General features: G+C 54.9%; 2 protein-coding genes across 10 annotated transcripts in view; one reads left to right on the top strand and one right to left on the bottom strand.

Annotated features, from left to right (window-relative positions):
• Positions 1 to 45: 45 nt before the first annotated feature.
• Positions 46 to 3,832, top strand: SLC38A8 (solute carrier family 38 member 8). 4 transcript variants are annotated; one of them, XM_090149689.1, is made up of 10 exons: positions 46 to 372; positions 895 to 1,093; positions 1,162 to 1,306; positions 1,413 to 1,517; positions 1,685 to 1,742; positions 1,867 to 2,062; positions 2,094 to 2,271; positions 2,354 to 2,553; positions 2,661 to 2,712; positions 3,658 to 3,832. In XM_090149689.1, the coding sequence occupies exons 1-10, from the start codon at positions 79 to 81 to the stop codon at positions 3,752 to 3,754; spliced, it is 1,524 nt and encodes a 507-aa protein (XP_090005815.1). In that variant the 5' UTR covers positions 46 to 78; the 3' UTR covers positions 3,755 to 3,832. The 4 variants fall into 4 exon arrangements, 3 of the variants coding, with proteins under 3 accessions (XP_090005815.1, XP_090005813.1, XP_090005814.1); XR_016470814.1 differs by lacking the exons at positions 46 to 372; positions 3,658 to 3,832 and adding exons at positions 3,136 to 3,436; positions 3,573 to 3,589 and having other exon boundaries at positions 684 to 1,093; positions 1,590 to 1,742; positions 1,867 to 1,981; positions 2,124 to 2,271; XM_090149687.1 differs by lacking the exon at positions 46 to 372 and having other exon boundaries at positions 684 to 1,093; positions 1,590 to 1,742; positions 1,867 to 1,981; positions 2,124 to 2,271.
• Positions 3,823 to 13,966, bottom strand: part of NECAB2 (N-terminal EF-hand calcium binding protein 2) — a 55,223-nt gene continuing 45,079 nt past the window's right edge. For 2 of the 6 annotated variants that reach the window (XM_090149681.1, XM_090149686.1), the window contains 8 exons: positions 7,165 to 7,301; positions 6,191 to 6,396; positions 6,027 to 6,106; positions 5,405 to 5,461; positions 5,183 to 5,295; positions 4,937 to 5,014; positions 4,533 to 4,624; positions 4,244 to 4,414 (listed from right to left, as the gene is read on the bottom strand). In XM_090149681.1, coding sequence (XP_090005807.1) covers positions 4,386 to 4,414; positions 4,533 to 4,624; positions 4,937 to 5,014; positions 5,183 to 5,295; positions 5,405 to 5,461; positions 6,027 to 6,106; positions 6,191 to 6,396; positions 7,165 to 7,301 — 792 coding nt within the window. In that variant the 3' untranslated portion in view covers positions 4,244 to 4,385. Of the gene's footprint in view, positions 4,415 to 4,532; positions 4,625 to 4,936; positions 5,015 to 5,182; positions 5,296 to 5,404; positions 5,462 to 6,026; positions 6,397 to 7,164; positions 7,302 to 13,966 lie in introns of all 6 variants that reach the window. The other 4 variants (XM_090149685.1, XM_031614932.2, XM_090149683.1 and 1 more) reach the window with 4 other exon arrangements.

The following is a 13,966-nucleotide window of genomic DNA, read 5'->3' as shown; positions in this document are numbered from 1 at the left end:
GTCCCCAGCCTGGGGGCGATGCCCGTTCCCTTGGGTGGTCTCAGGGGAGTCCCCCCATGGTACCTCCCTGCCAGCTCCATGGAGGCGGGGGTCAGAGCCCCGCTCCCGCCCCCACAGGGACGGCTGGAGGGGGACAGAGTGGAACACACTTCTCTGGCCCAGTCCCAGCCCAGTCCCCTCCCGGGCCGTTGGGAGATGGAGGGGGGTGAGGGCCGACCGCTGCTGGGGCTGCGGAACACGGGCAGCGCTGGGCTCTCCTCTGCTGGCGCCGTCTTCATCATGCTCAAGTCTGCGCTGGGTGCCGGGCTGCTCAGCTTCCCCTGGGCGTTCAGCAAGGCTGGGGGTGCCGTGCCTGCCATCCTGGTGGAGCTGGTAAGGGAATGGGGGCTGCCCAAAGGGGTGGCTCTGGGATGGGGATGGGGGAGGAGGATGGGGATGAGGACAGGGAGGTTGCAGTGTTGGCAGTGCCTGTTTGGGCATTCCTGGCTCTGCTGGGATCCTGGTGCCTGAAAGGAAGCTGAGGTTGTGGCAGAAGTGGGATCAGGCTGAGAGCAGAGGTTCAGCTTTTCACACCATGTTTGTCACCGGAGCTCTGGGACCCTTCCTGCTGCAAGGTGTGCAGAACCCATGTCAGGACAAAGGAAACTGCTGCCACCCTTTGCACCTCTTAGACCAAAGTCAATTTGTACCTCAACCTAAAGCACGATTTCGTCGTTGGTCCCCTGCATATCCTGAAAACCTCAATCCAACCCCAAAGGACCACGTAGAACCGTTTCTTCCCCGCCTCACCCTTCTCTCTGAGGCCTGCCAAGAGGATGGGTCAGCACCGGGGCTGACCCAAACTCCGTCTGCGTGTCCCCATGAGGGGCCGGGTGCTCCCGCTGTGTCCCGCAGGGCTCGCTGGTGTTCCTGGTGAGCGGGCTGGCGGTGCTGGGCTACGCGGCGGCGCTCAGCGCCCAGCCCACCTACCAAGGCGTGGTGCGGGCGGTGTGCGGCCCGGCGGCGGGGAGACTCTGCGAGCTCTGCTTCCTTCTCAACCTCTTCATGATCGCCGTGGCTCTGCTGCGGGTGGTGGGCGACCAGCTGGAGAAACGTGAGCTGCCGGGGGCTGAGGGGAGGCGGGCGCTGCCCGCGGCGCTGGGTGCAGCTGTGTCCCCGCAGTGTGCGACTCGCTGTACCCGCCCGGCGCGCTGAGCGACGGCTCCCCGTGGTTCGTGGATCAGCGCTTCACCCTCCCGGCGCTCTGTGCCCTGGTCATCTTCCCGCTGTCCGTGCCCAGGGAGATCGGCTTCCAGAAGTACTCCAGGTACGGCCGCGTCGCCCCGTGCCCGCAGACCTCCGCGCTGGGGTGGCAGCCCGCGGGTCCCCCGGGCCCTGTTCCCTGCCCGCCCCCGATCGCCCCGTCCCCGCAGCATCCTGGGCACGCTGGCCGCCTGCTACCTCACGCTGGTCATCGTCCTCAAGTACCACCTGCAGGGTGGGAGTCTGGGACTCCCGCAGGCCGCCCGGCCCCCCAGGTAAGGCAGCGCTGCCGTCCCCCTGACCGCCCCGGTGGTGGCACGCAGCCCTCAGCCCTCCCAAACTGGCAGGTGGGAGGTTCTGCAGAGGGCTGGCTGATGCCCCCGAGGTCCCCTCTGCCTCCGGCACCTGGCATTCTTTGCTCTTCTGCCCCATCGTGTCGCAGGGCCTCCTCCTGGGCCTCCATGTTCAGCGTCATCCCCACCATCTGCTTTGGGTTCCAGGTATGTCCCCACATAGGGTGCTGCTGGGATGGGTTCCCTCTGGGGAGCTGCAGGCAGGAGGTGTCCCTGGAACACCACTGTGGGCTGCAGCAGGAGGGGAGGTGGCCGTGCTCTCCCCTTGCAGTGCCACGAGGCCTGCGTGGCCATCTACAGCAGCATGCGCAACCAGAGCTTCTCCCACTGGGTGGCCATCTCTGTGCTCTCCATGCTCATCTGCCTCCTCATCTACTCCCTCACTGGTAACCCCGGCACCGCCGCTTCCAGTCCTGGGGGTCTGCAGGTCCACCCTCCTTCCCGCTGCTGTGCCCCACTCCTGCTGGTGGCATGGGGCACTGTTATCTCCACTCTGGTGACGGCCTGTGGCCACCTCCCTGCCCGCAGGGCTCTATGGCTACCTGACCTTTGGTGAGGACGTGGCCCCCGACGTGTTGATGTCCTACCCTGGGAACGACCCTCTTGTCATCGTTGCCCGCCTGCTCTTTGGTGTCTCCATTGTCACCATCTACCCCATTGTGGTTCTGCTGGGACGGTGAGTGGGTATTGCTGAGCCATCCCTACCTCCTCGGTCCCTCCCACATCCCCCCGCTCCCTAACCTGTCCCCACCACTCAGGTCAGTAGTGCAGGACCTGTGGGCACACCCCAAGCTCAGGGCTACACTTATGTCTGAGAGGCACGAGCGACAGAGCCGGGTGGCGTTGACCATCTCATGGATGGCCGCCACACTCACCATTGCCTTGTTTGTCCCTGACATCGGCAAGGTCATCGAGCTCATCGGTGGCATCAGTGCTTTCTTCATCTTCATCTTCCCAGGCAGGCACAGGGAGGGGGAGGGATGGGATGCTGCAAGGCCCTTTTGGTCTTGCTGCTGGGGGCTCTGTACCCACAAGGTTGGAGCTGAGCACCTGTGCTGGTGGCAGGGCTGTGCCTGGTGTGCATGACGGGGACACAAGCCATTGGGGCACCCAAAAAGTGAGTGCAGGGGCACAGGATCCCCTGGTTGATGGTTGGGGTTCGGGGTCCCCATGGGAATATATGCGATGGGGTGGGAATCCCATGGGGGAGGGAGGGAGGGAAATTTGGGGCAGCACTTAATGTGGGACATGGGGGCTGTGGTGGGTTGGAGGAGTTGGTGTGAGGGCATTGCCCAGGTATAGGGAGGGCACTGGGGGTGTGCTCAGGTATAAAGGATATGCATGGGCATTGTGGGTGTGCCTGGGTGTCAGGGTTGCCGGTGTACCAGGGATATGCCCACGACTTGGAGAGGTGCACACACAGTAGAGATGTGCTCAGGTATCGGGGATGTATCCAGGTGCCAGAGCTGTGCTCATACACTGGGAAGGTGTCCTCTAATCAGGGATGTGTCCATACATCAGGGATGTGTTGTGGTTTCAGGGATGTGCCCAGGTTATCAGGGGATGTCCCGTGTGCCAGGGATGTGCCTGCAGGGGTGACTGGAAGGGAAGGAGGGCCCATGGAGCTGGGACCCCACAGCCCCAGGGTTTGGGTTGGAGAAGCTGGGGGCCAGAGGGGCTAACTGCTTAATGAAGGGTGGCCCTTGGGTACTTGCTGGGCACCGTGTGCCCATTGCTGTGCCTGGGACAGTCTGGGGAGATGACACCCACCCACCCCGTTCTGTGCTCCTTGCCCACCCGCTGCTGGTGACCTCATGATGGAGCAGCAACACAGCCTGGGGGTAAGTGTCACACCTGGGGTGCTCAGGGTGGCACCAGCCACTGAGTCTGTCCCGGTGGCAGTGCAGTGAGGACAATGGGGATATCCCAGGGGGTGGCAGCCAGGCTTCTGACCAGGCATTATGTGTCATTGCACAGGGGCTGGAGCAGCATGGAACCCTGCTGAGACTGATCCCTGCTGAAGCGGGAGCTGTTTCCCACATCCCCCCTCGTGTCTCCGCAGGGCTGTGCTCATCACCTGGGGTGTCGTCTCTGTGCTGGGGGGCACCTTCGTGTGCGGGCAGAGCGCTGCCCTGGCTGTGATGGGGCTGCTGCATTGAGGGGATGTGTAGCTCCATGTCCTCCCACGTCCCCCACCACCCTATCCCAGACACAGCCACACTGCAGCTGGCTCCCGTCATGGTTTATTCAGTATCATCAATTCTGTTGTTCTATCATTAATAAATGCTTGGGTAGAGGGGGGGACACCTTGTGAGGCCCTCTCATCCCCCCATGGGGCTGGGCAGGGTGGGGCAGAGTGTGCACAGACACAGACAGACAAGCACACACAGACTTATAGACCCCGGGGCTGGGGGAGCAGCCACCCTGGGGCCTGCAAGGCACCCACCTCCACTCCACTAGGGCCCCATGTGCCCTGCAGATCTCCATCCCTCTTCCCTCCCCTCTGTTGGGTCTACCCATCAGAGACCCCAATACACACTTTCTGCATACCGAGGGCTCTGCTCCCACCATATCCACATCATCACCACCCCTTCCAAGGCCCCAAAGAGCCCTCCCCATGTAGGAAGAGGTGCCCCAGGAGTGGGGAAGCTGAGGGTGAGGTGCTGCTGAAGGGGGACAAGGAGAGTTCCTTTGCTGCAGACAGGTGACAATCACACTCCCCTCTGGCCAACACAATGGGGGGGACAGCGCCTGGCAGGGGGTGGGGGGCACAGCCAGATCCCCGCACGGTCAGTCTTGGCTCAGGGTGCACCAGGCGGCTGCAGGGGAAATCACTTGGAGTCACCCAGTGTCACCCCAGCACACATCCCTCCAGCTCCACCACCCACTGTGCTCCCTGCTGCCCAGGGGTTGCTTGTGCCCCCACCCAGGTCCTACCTGGCACAGCCACGCTGGAGATGGCCTCAGGCTGGCTCAGCGCATCCACCTTGACATGCTGGAAGCCCTTGCAGGTGGCACTCTGCAGGTGCCTGTGGTGTGTTACAGCCCAGAATCACCATCCTGTCCCCCCCAAATCATCCCACGTTCTGCTGAAAAGAAGCCGAATCTCTGCTCCCTGTGCCCTCCCCCATGCCCCCCCATCCCTTGACCACCCAACCCCACTTGTCCATCCAGCCTGCCCAAACCCTGCAGACACATAGGGACCTCCACTCCTGCCACCAGAAAGGGGACAACAGACCCTCCCCCACATGTCCAAGGCATCGGCTCAGCCGAGCCCTGCTCTCACCCCACTAAGCTTCTCCAACCCCTCAGCTGGCAGCTACCCACCCATCCCACTCTACCTCTTCCAGTCCTCCTCGGTCTCCCAAAACTCATAGATGATGAAGGTGACTCCGTCGGGTAGCTTGACTGCAGTCACACTGGCAGTAGTGGGGTGAGGGTGAGCTGTTGTGGGCATCCCCAGGCCCCACAGCCTTCCCCATGGGGGCACCCCCAGCTGTTGTCCTGGCAGCCACTGAGGGTGCCCCCAGTTCCCAGCACCCCAACCTTCCACTGACCCCATCCCCAGTGCCCCCCCCAGTACCCACTGGAAGCAGTCCCGCTCCCCGGCCACGCTCTTCAGGTACTGCTTCAGGGAGCTGCAGAACTCGCCCAGGTGCTTGTGTGACACCGTCATCTCATCCCGCACCAGGAGGAGGTACTGGGGGGAGACAAAGCAGCACATGAAACCCGATGTGTGCAGCATCCCACCCAGGGACATCATGTGGGGGCATCGTGGGGTGATGATGGTGGCACGGCCTCATGCTCACCGTGCAAGCTGTGCTCTCGCTGTCCGACAGCCGCTGGTGCAGGTCAAACCAGAGAGTCTGCAAAGGGGAAAGGGAGGATGGGGCAGTGTGTCCCTCTGGGTGTCCACTGCTTGGGGACAGCCACTGAGAGAGCCCTGGTGCAGGAGGAGTGTTGCAGTGGTCTGGGGGCAGCAGTGCCCCATAAGCGGAGAGGGGAATGGAGTCACCTCCTGCCCCGGATACAGTGGAAGCTTGGAGAAGCCCAGCCTTCCCATGGGAAGCACCAGATGTGAGCTGATATCTGGGGACACGTGGCACAATGGAGACCTCGGTGAGGCATAGGCCAGGGACCTGGCACATGGCTCCACATCAACCCATCTGCCCTAGAGTGGCCCCAAACTGCCAACACTGCATTCCTCCCAAGAGAAGTCACTGTCCCACACCTTTCTGCAAACCTCGAGGGTTTTGGAAGCACCTCCAGCACCGCAGTATTCCCTCTGCCTGTCCCTAGATGGAGTAACGCTGCCTCTGTGAGAGGCTTCAACTCCTTCATCTATAGGAACATGGAGTTTAAGCAAAGCCCACAGCACTCTCGCCAATGGTGGAGGTGGCCAGGGTGATGCCGGGCAAGCGCAGTCCCTACCTTGTCCTCCAGCCTGCCAATGAGTGCGGCCAGCCTGCCGATCTGCCCCTCCAGCCCGTCCTGCCTGGGCTCGGGGGCACCTGCGGGAACACAGAGCAAAAGGTGCCTGTGGGCATCCACCCAACACCTGGGAACGTGCCGCTGCAGAAGGTATGTCCACTCACCGCTCTGGCTGCTCTTCCCGTGGCCCCGGGGCACGATCCGGCCGGGGGGCGCGTAGCTGGGCACAGGACTGTCATACCAGGACTCTGTCAGCGCGAGGCCAGCTGGGCCAGGGCACTGCCTGCAAGGGAGCGGGTGCTGGGGATGGGCCGGGCACTGCTGGGCAGATGTTTCACAGCCCTCTGATTCTCCGCTTTTTAGGCCACCCCTGATGCAAGAGATCAGTTTTTTTGTTTCCCCTCCCCCCCCCCCCAGTGATTTTCACCGTGAGAAAACAGCTCCAATGCCTTTCATGATGAGTGAGGTCCACACACCAGAAAACAACAACAGTGAAGACTTTCAGCAGCTCTCACTGTTTCTCACTTCCTTCTCAGCACTCTCAGCCAGCCTGTGCTATTCCTATCTGCTCTGCATCACACTTTGCTGGAACCTTCCACAATAGAGAGATGAGTGGGGAGACACGCAGAGCAGTCCTCCCAGTACAATCTGGGGACACTGCAGCACCACAGCACCCATGACCCTCTCAGTTTGCATACGTCGGAGCCACTTGGTCAGCATCCCACAGTGCCCCCAAATAGGGCTGTTTGGGCAATGCTGCAGGTACCCCTTGGTATTTCAGCCCTGGCTAAGATGAATCTTGAAGCAATCTCCTCCACCTTCCTCAGGCTCTCCCCTGAGGATGGGGAACAGGGATGGGGATGAATAGTGATGTGATGGAGGTGAGAGTGGGAACGGGATGGGACTGAGATGGAGATGGAGATGGAGATGGAGATGGAGACATCGTGGGCTGTCCCAGCACGTCCCAGACACAGCCACCATGTCCCAAGGGTGGCTTTGCTCAGTGAAAAGCCCCGAGAGCTCCTGGGGAAGCTGGGAAAGGCAGCTGCTCCACCAGTTCCTCTTACAGGGCCATGAGCCCTGTAGAAGTCCCTCAAAATGAGACCAGCTGAGAAGCTGGAGAGGAACCATGGCTGACCTGGAGGGGTTGGTCTGCTCATCAATGGCGTCCACGGCGCTCTCCACCGAGCTGAGCAGTGACTGGGTCTGGTTGGCCGTCTCCTTCAGCAGGAAGCGGGTGACAAACTGGTCCACATTGCTGCCGCTTTCATAGACCTGTGTGCAGGGACAACGCAGTGATGCTCAGCTGGGTCTGGTGGGAACCACTGATAGATCAACACGTGAGGTAATGAAACTAACCTTACTTCAGCCCTGCTCCAAACAGAGTTCCATCTCACCTTGTTCAGCCTCAAAGAGGTTTTCAAAGAGATCTGTCCCAATTGCTTTGAATTGAGCAAATTATTTTTTATTTCTGTGTGATAGAGGCTCCCGCGGTAATCCAAATCCTCTAGAGAGGGGAAATAAACAATGTTTTACTGGTACAACTGATTTTCTTAAAGCACTTGGAGTCTGTTCACCAGCACAGCCCTTCTGCTGCTCTGCCACGTGCTCCTCGCACCTCCCACGGGCCACTGGCACAACTGGTCTGATACCAGAACAACCAGATCGACACCAGCACAACTCTACCAACGCCAGCTCAACCAGACTGACACAAACCCAACCAGACTGACACCAGCCCAACCAGTCCAACGCTGTCCCAGCACCACCCTAACCAGCCCAACACCAGTCCAACTGGTCTCACCCCAGCCTATCTGGGCCAACATCAGCCCAAGCAGGCCACATCACATGATGTTACAGTGTCTGATAAATAATTGTCAGTAGAAGAGAAAGGCAGGGTGGGGTGCTGGGGCCATACCGATGGTGACCACCTGGTGTAAGTGGGTAGGACAGGAAAAGCAATGGCAAAACCCCATGTCAGCTCAGGCTGCCCATTTCACGATAGCAGCCCAGCAAAAACATCCAGAAGATTCCCAGTTGTTCTTCTGTGCTGCTGTGAAAAGGAGCAGGTGTTCCCAAAGAGGGCTTCAATGGGGTGAATTGAATGGTTTTCAGTGGGAGGCCCCAGTCTGCAAGAACATGGCGTGGGAACATTTGCTAAGCATTCGGGTGGGGGAAAGGATAGATGCATTCCCAAATATTCCTGAATTTCTGAACAATCTCCCAGTAATCACACTCATGCTAAGGAGGGGGATTAAATTGACAAATCTCATCGGCAAAAACACATAATTGCATTTGGGATCTGAACCCATTTCTTCAGCATTTCCCCCTCACCGCTGATTCCTCCCTGGGGCCTCACACATGGGAGCCTGTGCGAAACCAAGGCATAAATACATTAATCAGGCACTTGAGCAGGCTTGGCTATAATTACAGATGAGTTTTGATTAAGCCCCAGCAACCAGCCCTGCTCTGATTGCAGGTGCTGGGGCAAAGGCTGAGCTGCGCACAGTCTCTGTTATGAGGCTGGAAACGAATTGATCAAATAAACCAGGAGCTGTGCTGCAATTTGCCCCCAGTTCCCTGCTGCCCTCCAGGACTCTATTGCTTGCATCCTACCAGCACCACCACACAATTTCTCATCAAATCAGGCACACGAGCCCACTCCTTTTGGAAAACAAAAGGTTTTAAAAAGGTGTGGACTATACATGTGCTTTGTGTTGGTGTTCCCTGCCCTGGGACACCAGATTGCCTAACGAAGTATAAAAGTAATGTTCAGTTCTTAATGAGCCACAAATCTCCCTGTGGTGTTTCCACAGGTTTCACCTGTAGAAGTGTTCATCCTGAGAAGCTTGTCTCTGCCCTCTCCTGCAGTCACTGGTTTGATATGGTGGTCAGTGAAAGCCCACAGCCCTGTGATTCTGCTGTCTCCAGGGGAAGAACTGGCAGCACTGTGTCTTTGTGGGTACAGGTAAGCCATCAGGTTAGAAATGAGGGAGCTTAAAAAGCAGCTGCTTGCTGCTGAGGTAAACAGCTGATTGCAGAGCTTTTAAATCCCAGTGTGTTAAAGGTGATTTCAGGATGATTTTCTTGAACTGTGCTTTTCAAAACCTGAGCAGCTATAGAGCTCTGGGTGCAAGGAATGGGCCAAGGGGCTCAGAACATCCCAGGGAGTGCTCCCTCACAAGGATGAATCCGGGTTGTTCCTCAAGGCCACCCTTGTTTCCTCCCAAAAAACAGTTCTTTACCTCCATTAACACCTCAGTGCTTTTGAGGCCACTACAGATATGAGCAGGAGTTCCACGTGGGTCTGAAATGAAAATCAATGATTTTTTTCTCTTTTCCCTTCATTTAACGAATAACTGTGGCCATCTGCCAGCCCAGCTGTGACATTTGCACTCAGGAGTGTGCTCTGAGCTCCTCGGCAATCCCTCCAGCTCTGCTGGAGCAAATGTCCCCTTTGGCATTGTAGAAACAAGTCATTAAGATGGCCAACTCCAGAGGAATCCTTCCCATGGTCTTATTAAAACATTCGTTAGCCTGTCGTAGGGAGATGTAATGAGATTTGGTCTTATTAATTCCACCCCGAAGAGATATTTCCTTCTTCTTTTGCCCAGAAAGTTAAAATATTTATGGGGATAATAAAATAATTGCTGCTTTGTGACAGAAGATCCTGGAGGGGTGTATCTCAGAAGTCTTCTCTTTTTCATCCAACTGGTTCATTAGTTCAACACTAGAAAGGCTTTGGTACCAGAGATGCTGTCCTGCTGCACAGCATTGTGCTAGCAAGCCTGGTCTGATGGTGCTAATTAGCAGCAGATCCATGTTTGCATTAGAGAAGTGAATTGCAGAGGCAGAAGTCTGACAGGAGATGCTGAACCTTGCTTTACGCTGTGCTGGGCTTCAGTTTCTCCTGAGACTCACCATAAGAATACATTTTCTCTGCAGCTTGAAATTCTGGCACAGATGAAATAAAGCACCTTGCCACCATCTGCCTGTGGAAACCCAGGCTGTAATTTTGGTGCCATGAGCTCTTGGACTTGCTGACACTGGAGACAAACCTCCCTTGCTGGGTGTCAAAATAGGTCCCCAAAATAGGGCTACAGTAACCATATTCCTGCGGATATCAAATGGCTGAAAAAGGAGATTGTTGATGTTGTTGAGCATCTAAAATGCCTCTCTGCTGGCATTTCTAAAGGTCACCATTCATCTCGTTAAGACTCCAGGATGTGAAATATAAATGATGCTCACGGGCGCTGAGAGCCCCGTTGCAGCTCTTTGCCTTGCAGAGCCTCAGCACTGAGCCCCAGCATTTCCAGCACTGCCTCTGGGTGACAGTGGCCAAACTGGGTGACATTTGCTGAGCTCAGAGACCTGGCAGCCTCTCCAGTTGCTAAGAACACTGACCCCAGCTGAAGCACACCAATAGGGCCAAGGCTGTGAGCCAATGAGGCTGCTCAAGCAAAACCACAGTCCTATTCCTTTAATTGTTTCTTAAAAAAAAAAAAAATCCAAACCAACCTATAGGAAAACCTATTGGCATGGCCATGAAGCAGCTCTACCCAACCTCCCCCTGGGTTGTTGCAGGCTTATCTCCCACCACCCAACACTTCACAAATCAGGCATGTAGAGCAATGCTGCCTCAGAACAGCAATTCTAATTCCACACTCATAATTGCCTGCTTTCTTCCAAGAGATTTTGTCTTGTAATTAGAATAACACCCAGACCTTCCTCTTGCTCCTTCCCCACTCCGCGCTCTTAACTCCCTTCAGAAGTGGAGGCTGAGAGCTGATTGCCTGGCACGTAATCAGTAGCAGAAACCTGAGGAGAACAGACACTGAAATATTTGATAAATGAGAACATTACCATATGAAAGACCCTCAGCCTTCCTGAAACAGGGGGAAAACAAATGAGACAACTGTTCAGATAAAAGGAACTATGGCACTGCATAGATTTAAAAAATAACGATTATAAATTCCTCCCTTATAAATCCCATAACACTCTGCTGTTGAAGACCTCTCTCAGACTGCATAGGTTCCCCTCTCCAGCTCTGTTTTGAGGCCGGGGCTGGGGGCAGAGGGCTGTCCCCAGGGGAAGGCAGGACCCAATGAGTACAGCTCAGTGTCACTCCTCTTGACACCTCCTGTCACTTCCTGCAGTGCCTTTCCTGAGCACTTTACTGCAGTGTCTTTCTCCTTGTTATTAGAGGAACTTCCCATATACAGCATACACATCTTGATACATAGGATGCCACAGAATGGCCTTTTTACACCTCGTCCATGTAGTTGCCCTCTGATCACACAACTTATCTGACTTCACAAGCAATAGCCTTCAGGTAGGAGGGAAGGGAAGGGGAATCATAGAATCATAAAACGGCTTTGGTTTGGAGGTGACCTTAAAGATTTTCTAGTTCAAACCCTGTGGGCTGGCTGCCTCCCCAGATCAGTCTGCCCGGGACCCCATCCAGCCTGGCCCTGAGCACCTCCAGAGATGGGGCACCCAAGGCTCCCTGGGCAGCTGTGCCAGGGTCTCACTGCCCTCTGAACAAATAATTCTTTATTAAAACCTAGATTTCCCCTGTTTTAATTTAAAGTAATTTCCCCTTGTCCTATCACCGAACACCCCAGTAAAATGATGGTTTTCCCCCTGCTCACTTCAAGTACTGAAAGATCACAATGAAGTCTTCCCAGAGCCTTCTCTACTCCAGACTGAACAAGCCCACCTCTCTCAACCTTTCTTCATAGGAGAGATGAAGTCATCTCTGACCGTCATCACGTCCTCCTCCACTCCAACAGCTCTGTCCCTCCTGTACTGGAGGTCCCAGGCCTGGACACAGCACTCCAGATGGAGCCATTCAAGGGCAGAGTAAAGGGGGACAATCCCCTGCTCGTCCTGCTGCCACCCCTCTGTTGATGCAGCCCCAGATGCTGTTGGCTTTCTGGGCTGCAAGCACACACTGCTGGCTCATGTCCAGCTTTTCATCTTCCAGGATGCCCACATCCTTCTCAGCAGGGTTCTTCTCCCAGTCTGTACTCATATCTGGGATTGCCCTGACCCAAGTGCAATACCTTGTTGAACCTCATTAGGCTCTCATGCACCCACTTCTGAGCCGGTACAGTTCCCTCTGGATGGCATCTCTTCCTTCTACAAGTCAAATACATCACTCAGCTTGGAGTAATCTGCAAACTTGCTGAGGGAAGACCCTACCCTACAGGAAGTCTACAGGGGCACAGTCAGCAGGATCTCCAGAGAAGATGCTCTTGTCTCTTGCAGTAAGAAGGGTAACATGAATTTTGCAGTCACAGAGAGGCAGAGGAGCAGTGAAGAAACATATTAGTTTAAAAACAAGCTCCAGGAGAGCCCTTCTCAAGCTGCATTCTCCCTGCTGAGCTTGGCAGCCTGGCTGGAAGTGGCACGTGGCCCCACAGTCTGGCAAGGAGAGTGCTCTGGATGGCATTGCATGGAAAACTGCTTTCTGCTCTGGAGCCCAAGCAGGAAAGCTTGGGAAGATTCAGTTCCTGCAGAAGTGAAATACCCCCTTCTGCTAGGATTTCTGTTGAAATCTGTTCGGAAATTCCCTTTGGAAATACTTTCTGGGAGGCTGAATGAATGCCTTGTTTCCTCTTAGATTATTCCTGGAAAATACAGCTGCACAACTTTTACAGAAATCCACATCATTTAGTTGTCTTGCTATACAATTCAATATTGAAATCATTCAGCATTTCTGAACAAAAATATTTCATTCAGATTACAGGTCATTGGCTCTCACCAACCCATTTCCCAGGTGTCACTGTCAGCCCACGTCTTACACAGAAAGGGAAAGCAGGTTTTAGTTAACATACAGCAGAGTATGAGAAACTATATTAGGTGAAAGCCTCTTCTGAAAGGAGAATGGGAGGGAAAGGATCGTTTTAAGGGATACTTCTATTGATTGTTTAACCTTGAGATGTCGTCACTGAAAAAAGAAACATCATATCTGGTAAATTTAATTTTGGCATGTAAGAGTTCATTCAAGAGCACTATATATTGCTGCTCTGGACTGTGCAATGAAACAAAACAAATGCCACGTCCCTCCTTTTTAGCACTGAGTACAGCAGCAGACGGTGCATGGTGTTGCCTGCTCCTCTGCAGGCACTGCTGCTGGAGAAGGTGATGGGTAAGCCACAACTGTGCCTAGTGCTGTTTTTTTCTAGATGTTAATTGCAAGGCATGAGGAGGCATAATTGGGCTCCGAACCAGCTGGCTTTGGAGGTGGGTGTTGGGGGAGTGAAATCAGATGCTCTGCTGAACTCCTGTGCTGGGTGAGAGCTGCAGCAGAGCATCCTGCTCACAGACCCCAGGGAAATCAGGCACACAGTCATTTCCTCAACAATGGAAAGGATACATGACAGCAATTGGGCACTGGAATGCATTGTATTTGCATAAATTAACATGACATAGCTAATTTCTGTTGGCCAGTCTATCTGTGTTTCAATAAGTTGCTGATGGATCAGCTGTTGCCCACTTAGAGAAAGCAGACCTTTATGATCTCCAAGTTCTCTTATCTGAACTAGGGTTCTTGTAGGAAAGGTGGTTTGGGTGCAAGAGAGGTGTGTAACATACCAACGCTTGGGCTTTCCAGTGACCAGCACAGAATAACAGAATGGCCAGGGTTGGAAGGGAACACAAGGATCGTGAATCTCATGGATCATGGATCCCTGCCACATGCAAGGCCACTTGGGCTCTGGTATTTGCCCACCATGCCATGAAGCGTCCTCTGAGGGTTGTATGAGAACATATCCTGTTGTTGGCTTTTTTTAGATCTCAGAAGTTCATTTCCATTCTTTCCAATTTAACTTTGCATTCTGCACAGTCATTGGCAGTCACTGAACGCAGCGTGGTCATCTCCGTATTGGAAGATAATTACAATAACAGATCTTGTTTTGCTGTATGAGACTTTCCACCGC

Source organism: Phasianus colchicus, chromosome 13 (genome assembly GCF_987193195.1).
Source record: "Phasianus colchicus chromosome 13, bPhaCol1.hap1.1, whole genome shotgun sequence".
Classification (NCBI taxonomy): Eukaryota; Metazoa; Chordata; class Aves; order Galliformes; family Phasianidae; genus Phasianus; species Phasianus colchicus.
The sequence above is the reverse complement of the archived record's forward strand: the minus strand, read 5'-3'. Positions and strand labels throughout refer to the sequence as shown.